The sequence below is a fragment of the Babylonia areolata genome, chromosome 14 (assembly GCF_041734735.1).
Source record: "Babylonia areolata isolate BAREFJ2019XMU chromosome 14, ASM4173473v1, whole genome shotgun sequence".
NCBI lineage: Eukaryota > Metazoa > Mollusca > Gastropoda > Neogastropoda > Buccinidae > Babylonia > Babylonia areolata.
In genome coordinates, this window is record NC_134889.1 from 21,991,175 (window position 1) to 22,011,468 (window position 20,294).

Below are 20,294 nucleotides of genomic sequence, written 5' to 3' on the forward strand. Positions count from 1 at the left end.
ACACCCCCGAAAACGGAGTATGGCTGCCTACATGGCATACACGTAAAAGCCCACTCGTGTGCATACGAGTGAACGTGGGAGTTGCAGCCCACGAACGCAGAAGAAGAAGAATGTTTGTCAGTAGTGTATATGTGATCCAACAGGGTAGAGGAAGTGGAAGTAACTCTAGTAAGATTTTTTTCAGTTGGTGAAAGCCAAAAAGTGTGATAGTTGCCTGCCAGGCTGGTTGGGGTTTTAGTAGATCATAGTAAAAGCCGCCAAGCAATAAGGTGCTGCGGTTACAAGTGTTAACTTGATCCATCGTATGTACTAATTCATCAAGCCAGGTACATGTTGATGCAGTGTTTCTGTATATGTATCCAAGAAGAATGGGGGGCGACATACAATATTTTATTTCAATCCAGATGGACTCAATCATTGTGTACTCTAAATCAGTTCTCCTTTTGACATACTGGGATATACTATTGTGTATATAGATTGCAAGTCCAGTTTCACTGTGGTTAACTGCGTCTCGACGTATTATGTCATAGTTGGGGATCGACAGCATTTCGTTTGATATTCGGGAGTCAAGATGCGTTTATAATAATAATAATAATGGTATTTATATAGCGCTGGATCTTGTGCAGAGACAAATCAAAGCGCTTTCGCACCAGTCATTCACACGCATGCATAACTCTAATACTGTAGAAACTAAAGACAAGGTAAGGCAGGCAAGGGAGGCTATTTTGGGAAGAGGTGGGTTTTAAGGCCAGACTTGAAAGAGCTGAGTGTGGAGACTTGACGAAGCGAAAAAGGAAGTTCATTCCAATCGCAAGGTCCAGAAACAGAGAAAGAACGGCGGCCAACAGTCGAGTGTTTGAATCTGGGTATGCGTAAACAGAGTGGATCCGAGGCCGATCGTAGTGAGTGAGATGGAGTGTAGAGGTGAAGGAAGCCGCAGAGATAGGAAGGGGCAGTTTTGTGAATGCATCTATAACATAGAGTGCTGATCTTGTACTTTATTCGGTGTGAGACAGGGAGCCAGTGGAGATGTTGCAAAAGAGGAGTGATGTGCTCAGATCTTTTCTTTCTGAGGACGAGTCGGGCAGCAGAGTTTTGTATGCGCTGAAGGGACTGAATAGATGAAGCAGGCAGACCAGACAATAGAGAGTTACAGTAGTCAAGGCGAGAGAGAATGAGAGAAACGACAAGTCTAGATGTTGCGTCAGTGGACAGATATTTCCGGACGGCACTGATGCGTTGCAGTTGACAGTAGCAGGACTGACATGTCTGACTGATAAATTTTAGCATGGACAGTGTATTGTCAAGGACAACACCGAGGTTCCTGACTGACGTGGAAAGAGGGATGGATGTACTGCCAAGTTTGATTGTGTCAATTGTGATGGAAGACAGTTTTTGTTTAGTTCCTATGATCATTGCTTCAGTTTTGTCCGCGTTCAATTGTAACTTATTTCGAGTCATCCAGTTTTGAATGTCCAGGAAGCAGTTGGATGTTTCTTACAAGAGCGACAACAATTTTTCAGGGGTATCACTCTTCTGGAGTTGAGTGTCATCAGCATAAGAATGATGACTGATATTATGGCGGTTGATAATTTCAGCGAGAGGAGCAGTGTACAGTGTGAAGAGCACTGGGCCTAAAACAGATCCCTGTGGGACTCCATGTTCGATTTTAACGGGTTCAGATTGGAAATGATCAACAATAACAGACTGGAATCGATCAGTGAGATAAGATTTGAACCAGTTTCACTGAGTCCAAGCACGTGGATGATGGGGGGTCCATTCAAAAGTAAACAGATATCGGATATTTTGTAATGCAAATGGTAGATATTTAAGTGAGCAATTCTTGTCCCGTTGGCTTGGCCATTCCATGTAAGTCTCACATCTTTTTCAGTGGAGGTTGATGATCAATATTATTATACAAAAAAGAAAGAAAAAAAAAGATATAAAACCAAAATATTTATAAAAAAAATTTGAAAAATAAAGTAAGTAGCTGACAACTGCAACACAGCTACTTGAACCACCAAATGAAATGTCAAAACACGACACAACGTACACACTCAGCGCACACAGGAAAGCCCACACCCACAAGACAAGACAAATTCTTTATTTCGAGGATAACAGATAAGCACTGGTGTGCTTTTTTTTTTTACATCCAGTCCCCGCCCTGAATAGGGTCTACACAATACTAAATAAAATGAAAGCATGGTGTTAGTAGAGATACATAACAGGAAGAACCAACAAAACAACCAACCAAATCATGGCATACAGGTACAAGCATGGTGTCAGTAAATATAATAATAATATAATAATAATAATAATAACACCACAATAATAATATAGAAGTAGAAAAGGAGTGTCACTATGATTTCAGAGTTCACAATCGTTCCGCACAGTTTGCATTTGTTATTGCCCAGTAGCACCGTAGGGAGGTAACCATACGAAAGAATCCATGAAAAGAAAACAATAAAATAAGATTTAGATAAAAGAATAATAATAATAAGGGGGAAATAATAACACGGTAAAAGTATTGTCATGATGAGTTAAGTTCTCAGAATATGCTACACAGTTTGTGCAATAGCAGCACTCAGAAGGTTCACCAGAGTTCAGGTTCAGATTATTCTATAACGGGGTTGTTCCGACTGCCAGCATCAGGGTTCAGTTCTTTACTTCACTTGTTTCAACACACACACACACACGTATACACGTTACTGAAGGACGGCGGCGGGCAGGAGAAGTGATGCTGGGGTCAGGTCATGGCATCGCTTCGCTGCGTCTGTGCTGACTGGCTGGCTGACCAGGTGGAGGGGGAAGAGGGGGGAGGGCGCTCCGCTGTGCGCGTGAAGAAAGCAGTGGACTTGCTTTGGTCTGAAGTACTGATGTGAAGTGTGGTGGGTGGTGGTTTGAAAGGAGGATGGTGGGAAGGGGTAGAACTAGGAGGGGTAGAACTGCTGATGAGAGGGCAGAACTGGGAAATCTGCCTGGTTTAACTCACTCAGTACGGCCAGTCCTCTCTTCTCCTCTACCCAGACCCCTCAAATGTCCAGTGGGTGTCTGAATGACCCAACCTTTAGCTTCCGTCGTCAGAATTGTGGTATTCTTTGTCAACATTCACCTCTTCAGTATAAGAGCCTTCCGCTTGCAATATTTTGATGATGGTAACTGGGGTGAAACGCTGTTAACGGCGTCTCTTCCGCCGTTCGTATGGAGAGAGTTAAGGGAGGGGGGAGGAGGGGGGTCTTTTGACCATTCCTGTTGGTATGTCGACACCCCAGGCTGGTGCTTGGGTGGGCGGGGCAGCAGGAATAAGAGGGTGTGGTGGGGCGTGGAGGGAGGGGGTGTGGACAAAAGGGGAGATTGCTATTTAGGGAAAATATTTTCTGTGATGCATGCGATATACCATTTTTACTGGGCTGAGTTGCACCAGCATACAAGGTCAGTCTTGGTGCTCCACTTTGTGTGGTGAAGGTGATGAGATGGTCCATGAACAAAACCTTCATGACACTGCAGACCTCTTTCAATTTGTTGTTGCTGGGATGGATGAGAGCATTGCGGGGGTGTCGTCCTCCAGCAGGAATGATAGAGGAGGCCTGTAACTGTGCCGTTGGAAAGGCATGTCGAGACTGGGCGATGAGATTCTCTCACTGCTTCTTCTTCTTCTGCGTTCACTCGTATGCACACGAGTGGGCTTTTACGTGTATGACCGTTTTTACCCCGCCATGTAGGCAGCCATACTCCATTTTCGGGGGTGTGCATGCTGGGTATGTTCTTGTTTCCATAACCCACCGAACGCTGACATGGATTACAGGATCTTTAACGTGCGTATTTGATCTTCTGCTTGCATATACAAACGAAGGGGGTTCAGGCACTAGCAGGTCTGCACATATGTTGACCTGGGAGATCGGAAAAATCTCCACCCTTTACCCACCAGGCGCCGTCACCGTGATTCGAACCCGGGACCCTCAGATTGACATTCCAACGCTTTAACCACTCAGCTATTGCGCCCGTCTCTCTCACTGCTGTGTTGTGACACCTGTGGCCTCTGTTGTTGGTCGGTGCTCACAGCAGTCATCGATTCCCACGTGAAATATTGCTTTCTTCACGGTGTGGGACGGGGTCTGCCGAACAAGCCACTCCATAAGGCCGGAGACAGTCAGATCATTGGAACAGACTGTCTGGTGTTTAGCAGCAGGAGAGGTGTAGTGTGCAGGGTTGACGTGCCTGACTGTAGAGTCTCCGAGGAGTACCACAGTCGTTTCCTTGGCAACAGCTTGGAGAGGGGTGGTGGGGAGAGGTGAAGTGACTGGAGCATTGCGGGATGATGTGTCATTTTGACTGGACGAGGGGGGCGTGTCAGGTGTAGGTGTGCAGGTGGGCTGTGAGGGGAGGGGCTCAATACACTGGGGTGGACGTTCTTTCGGGGATTTGGGGTGTTGGTTTCTGGACTTGTTGGGGTTGGGTGGTTTGGTTGTGGAGGGAGCAGGCAGGTGGCAGAGCTGTGTCTGGAGGGCATCTAGCTCGGTCTTGAAAGATTGCCTTGCTTGTTGTAAGGCAGACCTCAGGGAAGAAATTTTGGTCTCTAGGGATTGTTTTCTTTCAAAATGCTCTGATGAATTCATCCCTGGGGATAAAATGATCATGACAGCAGCTGCATGCTGTGGGAATGTTGGCAGTGCTGTTGTTGCTGATGTCGTCTTCTGAGGTCTGCTCCTCCTCACTCAAGTTGCTGTATTAGTCTGCATGATCAGGGAGGGGGGAGGGGCTGGGAATTTGTGTCATGTTGTCGCTGTCTCTGTCGTGTTCTGTAGCTGTGTTGTCATTGCTCTTGTCGTCTTCTGCAGTGTTGTTGACACATACACTGGGTAAACAGTGTGTGTTGCTGTGGTTAGGGAGGGAGGAGAGACTGTATGGCTGTGCCATCATTACGCTGTCGTTGCTGGAGTTGTCTGTTGCTGTTGTTGAATGTTTGTGACTTTGTGTTTGGTGTTCGTAGAGTCGGTCTTTTCTGTTGTCAGGCCGTCTCTGTTGAAGTCTCCTACTGCAATGATGTGGTCAGCACGTGGTTGTTCGGTAGAGCTGACCGGGTCTGAAGGAATGGAGAGCTGTGGAGTGTCTGGGGCAAGTGACGTTGAGAGTGGCGTCAGGCCGCCATCTGTGAGACTACTGCCGGAAAGCGAGTTCTCCGCTGAGAGGCAGGGAGCAGGAGTAGGGCAATCACACAGTGTGGAGAAAATACAGGGAGCAGTGTGGTGTCTTGGTCAGCTGTAGGCAGTGTCTGTGCTTCCCACGGAGTCGGCATCAGCATGGCGCTGTGTGTCAGAGGCTGGTGGTGTGTACTGGGCGTGTTTTCCTCTAACACATGGACGATGCTTCGCAATCTGTGGAACTCTTGGTCGACCCTGTCACTACACGCACGGCCCTGTACTAGGATTTTATTTGTTGTGTAGTATAGGTGCATCTTGAGCACCTTTTGTGTGGTTTGTCGCTGAAACAAATCTCCAGTGTTGATAGAAAGAGGTCTGGTGGAAGGGCACAGCAATCGGCATGTATGGGTTTGCCATACTTTTGTTGATTGCTGTTGATGTCAGTCCACTTACTCGATATATGTTTGGGAGCATATATCCCCACATAGAGCTGGATGATTGCTTATCGCCAGTGGGGCATATGTTCTGACACAGTGTCAAATGTTTTCTGTATTGGGTCCATTGTGTGTATGATGCGTTCAAGGAACTGATCCCCAAACACTGACAGTCTTTTGCATGGATCGCATCACTTGACTCATGCTGGCTACAGAAACCTGCTGTAGCAGTCTGCTGGACAAATTAGGTCATGTCAGCCGGGGGCTTCACACAAGCGGGCACATCACCACCACACATAATCCAACTACATCAGATGGAACATGCCTGATCACATGATGATACATTAACAAGAAGTAAGAGGAATGAGTTATGAAACAGCATATCGCTTCATTTTGCTGGTGGTGCACTCTGAATCATCATTTATATCACAAACACGGAGAGCACTTAAACATGAAAGAGAGAGAGAGATTTACATATTATGCCATTACTCAGACACAAAGGTCAACACAGAGCCACACACACACACACACACAGTAGTTATAACAAATTAATTTCATTTCATCCATTTTTTTGCGTTTTTGGCAAGAACACCTACAATGACCATGGGCCAGCAGCTTGTAAGCTGCAGTTAGGGGTAAACAACGAACATAAAACTTTGAGATTATCATAAAAACAATGAACATGTCAATAGCGCAAACACAATACAGAAAATGTTCTGTTCACCAGACCCATACGCATATCTATCATGCACACACACATACATGTGTACCCGTAGTCTCTTGTTCATTGACACACACACACACACACTCACACACATGTACACACACAGAATAACATTTCATTTCTTTCTTTTAATTCTTCTGGGTGCTTTGCCCTGGAAGAGGGCTTTGCCTGTGGCTTTTGTGGCTTGTACCTCCTGGTACTGCTGCTTCAGTTTCCTGGCACAGAGAAAACAACAGTAATGTTTAGCTCCTGTCCGATGAAAGACTGGGAAGGGGGTGTGTGGGAGGTGAAGAGACAGAGACAGACTGTGAGAGTGAGGTGAGGCAGAGGGAATAACTGGGAAGGGGGTGTGTGGGAGGTGAAGAGACAGAGACAGAGACAGACTGTGACTGTGAGAGGGAGGTGAGGTAAAGAGGTTAACTGGGAAGGGGGTGTGTGGGAGGTGAAGAGACAGAGACAGAGACAGACTGTGAGAGTGAGGCGAGGTAGAGGGAATAACTGGGAAGGGGGTGTGTGGGAAGTGAAGAGACAGAGATAGACAGACTGTGAGATTGAGGTGAGGTAAAGGGAATAACTGGGAAGGGGGTGTGTGGGAAGTGAAGAGACAGAGATAGACAGACTGTGAGACTGAGGTGAGGTAAAGGGAATAACTGGGAAGAGGGTGTGGGGGAGGTGAAGAGACAGAGACAGAGACAGACTGTGACTGTGAGAGTGAGGTGAGGTAAAGGGAATAACTGGGAAGGGGGTGTGTGGGAGGTGAAGAGACAGAGACAGACTGTGAGAGTGAGGTGAGGTAGAGGGAATAACTGGGAAGGGGGTGTGTGGGAAGTGAAGAGACAGAGACAGACTGTGAGAGTGAGGTGAGGTAGAGGGAATAACTGGGAAGGGGGTGTGTGGGAGGTGAAGAGACAGAGACAGACTATGAGACTGAGGTGAGGTAGAGGGAATAACTGGGAAGGGGGTGTGTGGGAAGTGAAGAGACAGAGACAGACTGAGACTGAGGTGAGGTAGAGGGAATAACTGGGAAGGGGGTGTGTGGGGGAGGTGAAGAGACAGAGACAGACTGTGAGAGTGAGGTGAGGTAAAGGGCATAACTGGAATACAAATACAGAGAAAAACGAGAAAGAAGAAGTGGGTATTGACAAGTGAGAGAGAGAGAGAGAGAGAGAGAGAGAGAGAGAGAGTGTGAGAGTGAGAGAGAGTGAGAGAGTGAGAGAGAGAGTGTGTGTGTGTGTGTGTGTGTGTGTGCGTGTGTGTGCTCTGTGTGTGTTAAAAGTTTTTTTTTCACTTCAAAAGTTTCAAGTCTGCTGAAAAACCATTACTGAATGCACTTACCTCTTGAACTGCTGGTCTGCCATAAGTTCATCCACCAGCGTTCTTTTTCTTTTCTTTTTTGGTACTCGGTCATTGTGATGGAAGTGGTCTTCCTGAACCACTCCAATCTGACACAAACAATAAAAATAAACCATCATTATGCAGCATGCCAAAATAATCATCAATCAATCAGTCAAATCATTTCAATGTCCTCATGAAAATAAAAACCAGGAAAATTGCCTTGTGGATGGCGACAAGATAGTATGAGACAGTACAACATTGAAATAACAATAAACTCCATGCATTTTTTTAGACATGACATAGTCTGTCAGTCAGGCTGCCATTATGTACACTTGCTGTACCGACCACTGTTCGATTACAGCAAAATTACCTTTTAACAATGTGAGCCATGACAACCAGACTTGAACAAATAATCAACTGAATGTCTGAGTGTACCAACTGTAAGCGTATATATATACACACAAAGAACAAGTGATGCTCCCTTGCCATCGCCTTTAGCAGAGGCCTCAGACGAGTGACTGAATCAATGAGTTTTCAGTTTCAGTTTCAGTAAGGAGGCATCACTGCGTTCGGACAAATCCATACAGACCAGCAGCGTAACCCAACGCGCTTAGTCAGGCCTTGAAAAAAAAAGGTGAATAAATAATAGATAAGCGTACATAAATAAGTAAATAAATACATAATAATTATAATAAAAAAAGAAAAAAAGAAAAAAAAAGAAAAAAAAAAAAAGAAAGAAAAGAATCAATGAATAAACGATCACGGAAGAATGTCTCAGTGTCCACTAACCTGGAAGAACTTTGGAATTTTGACATCAGCATGCTTATAATGCTGTGTTGGGTTGATGGTGGACCTCATATTTAGCACCATGAGGTCCTGCTTTCTCTCCTCCGTCATCTCTGTGGCTCTCATGGAGCCCCAGCCCTCCTTTCCAAGGCTCCACTGACTCCGCTTCAGCTGAAACACATTTGTTGTTAAAATGCAAACGTGGGTGACCCAACACAAAACACATCAACAATGAAGAAAAAAAAAATCTGCAAACATGGACAGCACAAAACAGTCTACAAAAAAAAAAAGGAAAAAAAAAAAAAGTGCAAACATGGATAACACAAAATGCAGCTTCTAGCACAACTCATGTCACACTGACACACAGACAATAATAAGATTCATCTAAAACTGCTTAAATGTGAAAAGACATTAACAGAAAGTCACGTACACACATGTCAGTTTCATACTCAGGAGAAACCTTCCCATTCTCTCTCTCACACACACAGTCACCACCTTGCTGTTGCACATACCCAGCATATTATATACATATTACATATACTATCATATATATATATATATATATATATATATATATATATATATATATATATATATACATACATACATATATATAAAATACATACATACATACATACAGTACTTATATATATATATATATACATACAATACTTTATGAACAAATTTATAAAGAGGTTCAAACAATACAAGAAATGATAATGAAAGGGGAAAAAGGCAATAATCATATAACAATGTGTATTAAACTGTAAACTGTAGTTGGAAAATGTTTTGTAAAAGGTGACTGTTCTGCAAAAATGTTGATTTGCTCACATTATTGAGTTTGATGTTAAAGCTGTTGTTGAAACATGTATTGAGCAAATGAGATGACTATGTGCAGTTTGTTTAATTGCATTTACTGCAATTTCTTTTCAATGCCAAAAATACATGTACACACACACACACACACACACACACATATACACACACACACAATAGGACAAGTATAAAAGACTAAGCACATGCACACAACCATGATGATTACCTTCGCTCCCCTTTTTGTTTCTGCATTTGACTTTGGCGTCATTTTCAAGTTTCTGAGATCCTGTCAACAAACAGCAGTGTATAAGCTGCTGCAGATTTGCACAACTGAGTGGAATATCAGCCTTCTGAGCAAACCTTATACAATATAATTTTTCAAATGACCACTAACAAAAACAAAACAAAAAAAAATCATATTTATTTCAGAAGTACTTTAACGTTATAATGGATATAAACTAACAGTAACATAGATATATACATGGACATACAACATGACACACCAAGAGACCTAAAAAAAATCTGCAATGATCTATCTGGATTTCGGTTAGGCTACTTCTATGCCCCCGTAGCATGAAACACACAAACTCTCATTCCCTATCTGATACTGTGAAAGTGTGATAGAAACTTTGCACAAAGTTTAAACCATGATTATTTCCTCCTTAATAAGAATGTCTACATCTGTTGTGGTTGGTGATGCCACAGTTCAGTTTTCTAAATCAATTATCAGCAAGGAACATTGGACTTGGAGTCGTTTTTGACTCAAACCTCAGTATGCAACATCAGCTGATCAACCTAATAAACAGAATCAATTGTGAACTTGTACAGATTAACTCTGTTTGTCAATGCCTTTATGCTGAAACTACAAAAACTCTGTATTTCTGCTTTTGTGCTTTCATGAATCGATTACTGTATTTCTCTTTTTACAAGTTGTCCCCATAATCTTTGGCAGCAAATTAAAAACTTAAATTTAAAACAATGCTGCCCAACCAAGTCTTAACAGTCAGAGTCCCACATTAGACATACTATGTACTCTGCACAGGCTCCCCGTTGAAGTGAGAATTTAAAAAAATAAAACTGTGTGTCTCTGCATTTCTGTTTTCCATTCCAGCACACTTATTCATCTTTCTGACCTCTCAGTGCTCACATTCCTTCAAGAACTGTCAATCTTTTCCTCAGACTGTTACCTTCTAGAAATTCCCTTATCACAAGAACCTATGGTAAACGCTCTTTGCTGCTCCTCATAACTGGAATAACCTTCCATATAACATCTGTTAATCAGACTCAGTCTCTCCCTTCCTCTCTTCACTAAAAACTTATCTTTTATCTTTTCAAAATCTCGGTTCAGCACTTTGACAACACCACCCCATGCCTGCCAACTCACTTTGCATACAAATGTATGAGGAATAACAGAAAGGGGAGGGATGGGAGGAGAGTGGGAGAGGGAGAGAGGGTGATCTTGAGAGGTTCATGTAACTTGTAACTTTTTCTTTCATGTAATTAATTTCAAGCTTCCAGACGTCTTCCAGAGAAAGGAACGATACAAATGAACATTATCATTACCATTGTTGCTACATCTAAGTGTGAATAATCATTGCATTATAATGACTGGAAAGACTGCAAGTGATTTAAATAAACAAATAAAAAGAGAGAGAAAAAAAATCCAGAATGGATGAGGATGGGGAAAGAGTCAACAATTATACATAAGTATATAGGAATCATATCAATATGATACAATATGATATACATTAACCAGTAGAGTGCCTATAAGACGTCAGCTGACGTCCTACAAAAAGTATTGCCATAGTGCCTATAAGACGTCCACTGACGTCCTGCATATGTTCCAATTTTTCCTTCATTGGAGTTTGGTTCAATTCACGTAAAGTGATAAACAGACTCTGAACAGATAGTTTGATGTGCCTGGATTATAAAAATACTATTTAAATGAACTTACATCAGGTAGAAGCCCTCTTTCTACTCGATAATAATTTGCTAACTGACCATGTGATACAAGCATGGAAAAGGGGGTTGCATCATGTGTAAACAAATGCATTGAAAACTGTGTCCAGTAAGGCAAATAGTCAAAGTCAGCAGATTTATACAATTCTGAAAGCTCTGTTTGTGATTATGGACAGCTTTCACGATGGAGAAGGATCTCTCTTGTCTGATGATTGGTTTGAAAACGAAGGTGATTGACAACAACAGTTATGAAACTGACAGCCCATTTGATGGTAAATCGCTATTCAGTCCGTCCATCCAATCAGACACTGAGACAGCGTTTTTGAACAACTGGCTATGACTGACAGAATACATGCAGCCAGTGTTGGAAGAAGGGAAGGAGAGGGAGAGGAGTGATGTAAGACAATAGGTAGAATGTCAGCCAGAGGTCATCAACTTGATCAAGGGGGCGTGGCTTTGGGGAAGAGTGAACTCACATTTCAAAGCATACAGAAGGCAATCGACAACTGCCAATGCCCCACAATTTTCACAAAACGCAGTGCTGAACCTGCACTGGCCATGAAACATGTGCTTTTTGTTTTAACTGCTTTTTTTCCCCCCTGCTGAATCAGAGGGATGACTTGTCTGAAGAGGTGGCAAGCTGGATGCACAGCAGACAATTCAATCGGCCCACATGCAGTTGGAAAGAGTGAATCACTGAATGTCATCAAAGAACTTCACCCTCTCACTTACAAACGCTCTTTGCTGTCAAAAAGCTTGCCAGTTCAGTTTCTAGGACTGTGATTGACCTTTGACACTGACTTTACCCACTTTTTTCATTATTGGGACAGTAATTTACTTACATGTCTGCAAGAGCTGTGATTTGTTTTCATAAACTTATAGCCTGTTTTTATTTCTTCTACAGTATAATCTGACAATAGTCTTGCTATTTCTAGCTGTATTTTGTTTCTTTTCTTTATGGATGTCATTATGTAGAGGTGGAAAAGACTTTTTTGTTGCACAAAAATTATCTTGAGTTGACTTTACATGCCTGAACAGTTATCTACAATCAACCTAACTGGGGAAAAAAAGTCCAGAAGCAGAATCTACACTCACTGTCCTTCACAAAAACGTTTACTTTCTCTCTGTATCACCCATAGCTTTTGTGCTAATTTTTTTTTTGGTGTGATTTATTACCCCCGAATCCTCAAAATCCCTGGCATGGGGAGAGCACTTTTTTCTTTCTTTTCTTTTTTTTTTTTTTAAATACAAAATTCTCTGGCACTGAACTTTTTAAGTAACAATATGCTAACATGAGCATATGTGACAATAAGAAAGAAAAACAGACCAGTTTCTTTCAAGGAATAACAAAAATGTTACCTTTTTAATTCGGCTCTCAACCAGTGAAGTTTCTTTGGGCATTGATGATGCTTTTTTCTCTGAGAGTTCCTTTTTCTTTGTGTTCATACTCCTGGACAGATCAAGTAAAAACAAACTGACACATCTTGACATTTAGGAGTAAAATAAATCAGTATGTGAAATGTTAGAAGTTCTCCTGGCTATTATTTTATAAATATACGGTCATGATTATAAGAACTAATTCATGATCATCAAAAGAGCTTATGTAAGTCTGCATTTTTACTTTGGAGTTCACAGTAAAATGCTTAAAAAATTGTGAGTGTGCACATGGGCATGTGTGTGTGCGCAACTAACAAGACTCATTTCGACAAGTAGTTCCCTTCCATACATACTTATATGATAAAGAGCCTATGACAAAGAGTAAGACTGTAAGAGTTCAGCTCTGGTGTCATTATTTAATTCATACATTTCTAAGTAAACTGAACAGCATTCAATGCTATCAAAGGCGAAGGTAACAACAGCTACCCTCTGCTTTTGATAAAGTATTACTAATCTTTTTTTTTCTTCTTTTTTTTTATTAAAAGAATAATGTTAACTGCAAGAAATCAATCTGAGACAAAGTATCAATTCAATGTACAATCACAATAATTGTTTAAACACAGATTTGAAAGTTCTGTATATATACTTACAAAAGTTTGCAGACTTCAATCTGCATCTGTAGTTGGCATTGTGTCTCTGGTTTAGTTGAAGTGGATGGACTGAAACAAAATAATTCATCTTTCAAATGCACATATGATTCTTGTCTTATTTTACATATATGTAATAATATATAACTGAATTTGATGTATGCCTAATGACAGACCCATCTCGTTGTGTCACTTTCACTTGACACTTGTTACACTTACAGTAATTTACTGTTGTGAAGAGAATCAACAGTGACAGGAGATACAGACCATCAATGTTAGGGAAGAGTCTAAAACCCAACAACAGACTATTAAAAAAATTTAAAAAAACATCCCCCCAGAAAACACCCAACACCCCCAAACACACACACATTACAAACTGTGGCAAAGTGTTTTAACACTTTCAGTGAACAACAGAAAACAGACTGGTATCAGTCTATCTTGTATGATATCAATTGATTCAATATATTTACTGGAGGATGATGAAAACCCTTCAAAGATAGCAATGAGGCCATTTGAATTCTGTCTGACACTGAGAGAGACACAACAAAGGCAGACATATGCATCAATACATGTATGCATTTTTTCTTTCTTAAGTTTATTTAAATGTAGATTTTTAACATAAGTTACGTTCTCCAATGGCAATGAATAAAAAATATGACATAACTACAATATCAATATATAGAGAAAAGAAGAAGAGAAAAAAGCCCACCACTTCTAAATTATACATTGAGCCCATTACACTGCTAGGCAACAATAACTGCCACTACGGTACTACTAGTACTACAGGTTTAGAATAGTCAGCCGTTCATTTTTAAGTTTTATATTACTTTATCAACTAACAAAATTTAAATTCTCTTGGTGTTTTTCTTCTGAATTAACTGATGATGTTATTTTTGTTGTCGAAAATTTACATGTTGTCTTCTTCCAATATTAATAAAAACATCGACTTGCTGATGACTGCACATTTCTGTGAGCGAGTACTGAGGACTCAAGAGAAATAACTAGCGTTCACAAAAAGGCGTGGACGTTCACATCGCCATTCACAGAAAGGAGTTGGGGAGAAGATATAAATAATCATGTGGATATAGCCCGAAAAATTACCTGGGTTTGTTCGAGTCTATTTCAGCCTGCTTGGTGGTCTCAGTTGGTCGTTTCTTAATTTTGTGCCACAGCAAATCAGCCAAATCGATCATGTTGGCGTTGGTATCTGACGCTTCGTCGGACGATGAATCCGAGTCTGCGGAAATTCTATCCATGGCTGCAGAATATTACCTTGCTCGCGCACACACGTCTAACACTTGAAGAAACACACTTATGGATGCTGGACAAACACGTGCACTTGTGGGAAGGACGACACCGGAAGAAAGTTGGTGTTTCCGTTGGCTTTGGACACAGCTTCAAAAAAGAGCGAAAACGCCCTCCAGTGGTTTCGGTTTCATTGTGTGTTATTTATTTATTTATTATTATTTTTTATATTATTATTATCATTCTATTACCCTTTTTTTATATCATAATTATTATTTATTTATTTAAGCTTATCTATTATTTATTCACTTTTTTTTTTCAAGGCCTGACTGAAACTGAAACTGACTCGAAACTGTGTCACTGTTCTCAAATGCAAAAAGGGTCTTTCAATCTTAAAAGCAATGGCAACCAAAGGTATTGAACAACGCCACCACCTCTTCCTGCTATATCAATCACTCGTTCTCAGTGTGATGGACTACGGACTTAGGCAAACAACACCGTCTCAAAGCAGCCTCCTAAAATTCGAGTTCAAAATGAAGCTATGAGGCTGATCCTTGGAACAACAAAAGACACGCCCACAGAAACCATGCGATGCCTGCTCAGTTGACCTTCCTTCAGTGCAGGCCAGAAACAAGTTAGAACAGGTTAAGACCTACTTCAGACCATTAGAAAACCCTCAACTGAAACCCACCGTGCATCATAGATGCCGCCGGCAATCAAGGAACCAAACTTGAAGACAGCCGCCGGCTAGGACGAGGAAGATCATGGATGGGGCAAGCAGAAGACACAATCCAGCTGGTATGCTGACTACAAGACCTGAAAGAAACAAAAGAATGGGAGGAAACCCCCTAAAACCTCAATCATCTATTCAACACAGCCATTTCACCCGCCGGGGCTCTAGGAAGACATTGTCGGCAACGACCGGAGGGCAAAGCTGACGCCGGAATGCAGAAGTGAAGCTACTCATAGAAGAAAACAGTAAAGAAGAGGATATCATCATATACACAGATGGCTCAGTCACTAAAGGCCAATCCGGTTCAGTGTGGATTCACTGCGAAACAAAATAGAAAAACAATTAGGGAAGAGAATGCTGCATACAAAGTCACAACCTCTGGCCTAACGATGGAAGTTGAAGCTGTCGGTGACACATGCCCTCCAGTGGCTATTTTACATGTATGACCATTTTTACCCTGCCATGTAGGCAGCCACACTCCGTTTTCAGGGTTTGCATGCTGGGTATGTTCTTGTTTCCATAACCCACCAAACACTGAATTGGATAACATGATCTGCAGTGTATGTACTTATCTTCTGTACATGTAGATACACAGCTGAGGTTCAGGCACTAACAGGTCTGCACATAGGTTATCCCAGGAGATTGGAAATGTCTCCACCCTTTAACCACCAGGTGCACTAAACCCGGGGATCAAACCCAGGAAACTCGGGCGAGAATCCAGCAATGTAACCATTCGGCCACCACATTACACACTGGTACAAAATGAAACAGGCACACTGTAGGAAGAGAGACTTTATTCAAAAACATGGAAGGATTTCTTTTTAATGAGCACACAAAAAAGAACACGTCAGTGAGATTTTCATACCTGATTCTATGATTTGATAAAAATATAAATCACAAGATGATGATGATTTATTCACATTCTTATACTTTATTCAAAAACATGGAAGGATTTCTTTTTAATGAGCACACAAAAAAGAACACGTCAGTGAGATTTTCATACCTGATTCTATGATTTGATAAAAATATAAATCACAAGATGATGATGATTTATTCACATTCTTATACTTTATTCAAAAACATGGAAGGATTTCTTTTTAATGAGCACACAAAAAAGAACACGTCAGTGAGATTTTCATACCTGATTCTATGATTTGATAAAAATATAAATCACAAGATGATGATGATTTATTAACATTCTTATACTGCCAGAGCCTAAAATTAAAGCTATTTAGGCAGTAAAAATCACAAGTCAATGAGTGGATCTGAACAGGTTCGAGCAAAAAAACAACAACAAAAAATCATAAAATTATTATTTTTACATCAAGAATATCCAACTAACAATTTGATTGATGCCAATTGCTCTAACCCACAAGGACGTAAACTTGATAAGACAACCCTGACACAAATATTTTTGAGAAGGCTACATTTCTCACACTGATCTCTAGACTTAATTTGTCATAACATTTATCAAAGGAAAAAAAAAAGGATAAAAAAAAAAGGACCTGATATGTTGCTGCTAACTGATTACATGTGTCAATGTGTACTCACTGTACATGTTCTTCTTCACATCTTTGTTCATGATTCATCTAATTGTCTTTTATTGTTAAATGAAACTTGCATGTTTTGCTAACAGTCAAGAAACACAGCCATTCATATACTTAGGAATGCAAGGACTTTACAGTCTGAAATTGCTAGACTATATCCACCATTTTATAAGGAACTTTTAAGATTTCCCACTTTCCAAATCGTCTCCTTGTCCCATTTCAGACAGTCTGAAGAATCTCAAGCCTGAACATTTCATTTCAAACACACACACACACACACACACCAGCAAAACCACTCTTCTTTCATTTCCAAATATGGTTAAAAAAAATCTATCCAAAAGCAACCCAAAAAGTAATTAAAGTACATTTATTTCTGAACACATATACTCAACATGTACACCAGGAAGAGGGACAAGGGACAAATAGAGGAGGTGAGAGGGATAGGAAGGGGCACAGATGGAAGAGGGACAGGGGACAAATAGAGGAGGTGGGGGTAGGGGTAGGAAGGGGCACAGATGGAAGAGGGACAAGGGACAAATAGAGGATGGGGGGGGGGGGGGATAGGAAGGGGCACAGATGGAAGAGGGACAGGGGGCAAATAGAGGAGGTGGGGGGATAGGAAGGGGCACAGATGGAAGAGGGACAGGGGACAAATAGAGGAGGTGGGGGGGGGGGATAGGAAGGGGCACAGATGGAAGAGGGACAGGGGGCAAATAGAGGAGGTGGGGGGATAGGAAGGGGCACAGATGGAAGAGGGACAGGGGACAAATAGAGGAGGTGGGGGGGGGGGGGGGATAGGAAGGGGCACAGATGGAAGAGGGACAGGGGACAAATAGAGGAGGTGGGAGGGATAGGAAGGGGCCCAGATAGAAGAGGGACAGGGGACAAATAGAGGAGGTGGGGGGAGGGATAGGAAGGGGCCCAGATGGAAGAGGGACAAGGGACAAATAGAGGAGGTGGGGGGATAGGAAGGGGCACAGATGGAAGAGGGACAGGGGACAAATAGAGGAGGTGGGAGGGATAGGAAGGGGCACAGATGGAAGAGAGACAGAGAACAAATAGAGGAGGTGGGAGGGATAGGAAGGGGGCACAGATGGAAGAGGGACAGGGGGCAAATAGAGGAGGTGAGAGGGATAGGAAGGGGCACAGATGGAAGAGAGACAGAGGACAAATAGAGAAGGTGGGAGGGATAGGAAGGGGGCACAGATGGAAGAGGGACAGGGGGCAAATAGAGGAGGTGAGAGGGATAGGAAGGGGCACAGATGGAAGAGGGACAGGGGACAAATAGAGGAGGTGGGAGGGATAGGAAGGGGCACAGATGGAAGAGGGACAGAGGACAAACAGAGGAGGTGGGGGGGGGATAGGAAGGGGCACAGATGGAAGAGGGACAGGGGACAAATAGAGGAGGTGGGGGGGGGGGGGATAGGAAGGGGCACAGATGGAAGAGAGACAGAGGACAAATAGAGGAGGTGGGGGGATAGGAAGGGGCACAGATGGAAGAGGGACAGGGGACAAATAGAGGAGGTGGGGGGGGGGGGATAGGAAGGGGCACAGATGGAAGAGGGACAGAGGACAAATAGAGGATGTGGGGGGATAGGAAGGGGCACAGATGGAAGAGAGACAGGGGACAAATAGAGGAGGTGGGGGGATAGGAAGGGGCACAGATGGAAGAGAGACAGGGGACAAACAGAGGAGGTGGGGTGGGGGGGGATAGGAAGGGGCACAGATGGAAGAGGGACAGGAGACAAATAGAGGAGGTGGGGGGGATAGGAAGGGGCACAGATGGAAGAGAGACAGGGGACAAATAGAGGAGGTGGGGGGGGGATAGGAAGGGGCCCAGATGGAAGAGAGACAGGGGGCAAATAGAGGAGGTGGGAGGGGTAGAAATCAACAGAAATGGAAGGTACTGGAGGGAGAGAAGAGGGGGCATACATAGAGGATGGGGGGGTGATGGGTACGTAGAGGAGGAGAGGTTAGAAATAAGCAAAAATGGAAGAAGTGGGGGAAAGAAAAGAGACATGGGGAAGTGGGTGTGTGGGTGGTTTTTGAGAGGGGTCGGAGAAAAGAAAATACAAAGAAGAAAAATTGCCAGTATCAAACAACAACAAAGAAATGTGATCCTTGTCTTCACAGCTCTTCATCAACTCACAAACACCTTTCACCAGAATGCAAATGATCCAACATCATGACCCCTGACCCCACAGCTCTCAAATCAATATCAGCAGTCACACACCACCAGTGTACAAACAGCTAGCCAACATCCTGGCAGCCACCTCTGTTCCCTCTTTTCTTCAGAGTGCGTACAACAGTAAAGACAACAGACACAAATCGTCAAGACACAGAATGCTATGTTACAGGAATCAACACTTTTCATGGAAAGACACCATCAGAGAGGCAAGCAAGCAAAGTCATGACGAGAGAATGAACATGAGACACTGAATCTGCAAATTTTAAGAAGCATTCATACTTGCCTCACATGATTGTACACAAAGTTCACACTGCTTCGAAAACAACCCAAAGTGCCACTGCATGTACCTCAACTGTATAATAATAATAATGATAGTAATGGTATTTATATAGCGCTGGATCTTGTGCAGAGACAAACCAAAGCGCTTTCGCACCAGTCATTCACACGCATGCATAACTCTAAAACTGTAGAAACTAAAGACAAGGAAGGGCAGGCAAGGGAGGCTATTTTGGGAAGAGGTGGGTTTTAAGGCTAGACTTGAAAGAGCTGAGTGTGGAGACTTGACGAAGCGAAAAAGGAAGTTCATTCCAATCGCAAGGTCCAGAAACAGAGAAAGAATGGCGGCCAACAGTCGAGTGTTTGAATCTGGGTATGCGTAAACAGAGTGGATCCGAGGCCGATCGTAGCGAGTGAGATGGAGTGTAGAGGTGAAGGCAGCCGCAGAGATAGGAAGGGGCAGTTTTGTGAATGCATCTATAACATAGTGCTGATGACTTTAAAGTCTACAAACAGTAGCAAAAAACAAACAAACTTGAAGCGGTTTCATATTATGTTTTTCTTTTCTCTTTTCTTTTTTTCAGCTTTCTTGCTCTTTCCACAGACCAAAGACTTCTTCAAAATATGTATGGCTGTGACCCTACATGAAGTGAATCAACGTAGAGCAACTTATCTGAAATTTTCATGTGGTATATAAACAAACAAGTATTTAATTACCCCCCCCCCCTCCTCGCCCCACCCCCCAACATACCCAAAATTAGGAAAGAAAAGGAAACCAATGAGAACAGCATGCAAGCCAAGACCACAACCACCTTGTCGGCAGCAGTAACATAAGTACAATACGACCTAACTGATTGTTACATCTATAATATTTGCATGCTTCACGAGAACGAGGATCAGAAAAAGCGAGTGGATCAAATGAGAAAAGATTTTTGGCATACATCACATCCTGGTCAACACTTTAACATGTTCTGTCGGTCTTCCCCAATCACTCTGAAACGTTGTTTAAACAGCTGAGAGGAGACACCGTCATGGCACTTAAGAAACTGCACATCAGTGAAATGTTCACATATTTCTTCATAAACA

General features: G+C 42.4%; 1 protein-coding gene across 1 annotated transcript; it reads right to left on the reverse strand.

Annotated features, from left to right (window-relative positions):
* Positions 1-3,250: 3,250 nt before the first annotated feature.
* Positions 3,251-14,594, reverse strand: LOC143289541 (deoxynucleotidyltransferase terminal-interacting protein 2-like). Its single transcript, XM_076598546.1, has 7 exons — positions 14,321-14,594; positions 13,223-13,291; positions 12,555-12,645; positions 9,463-9,522; positions 8,424-8,591; positions 7,635-7,741; positions 3,251-6,514 (listed from the first exon to the last, which is right to left on the reverse strand). The coding sequence occupies exons 1-7, from the start codon at positions 14,473-14,475 to the stop codon at positions 6,415-6,417; spliced, it is 750 nt and encodes a 249-aa protein (XP_076454661.1). The 5' UTR covers positions 14,476-14,594; the 3' UTR covers positions 3,251-6,414.
* Positions 14,595-20,294: the final 5,700 nt, after the last annotated feature.

Coding starts and splice junctions, on each gene's coding strand:
- LOC143289541 (XM_076598546.1), bottom strand. CDS start 14,475: ATGGATAGAATTTCCGCAGACTCGGATTCATCGTCCGACGAAGCGTCA. Junction 13,292..14,320: donor ATAGACTCGAACAAACCCAG/GTAATTTTTCGG, acceptor ATTTTGTTTCAG/TCCATCCACTTCAACTAAAC. Junction 9,523..12,554: donor TTGAGAGCCGAATTAAAAAG/GTAACATTTTTG, acceptor GTTTGTTGACAG/GATCTCAGAAACTTGAAAAT.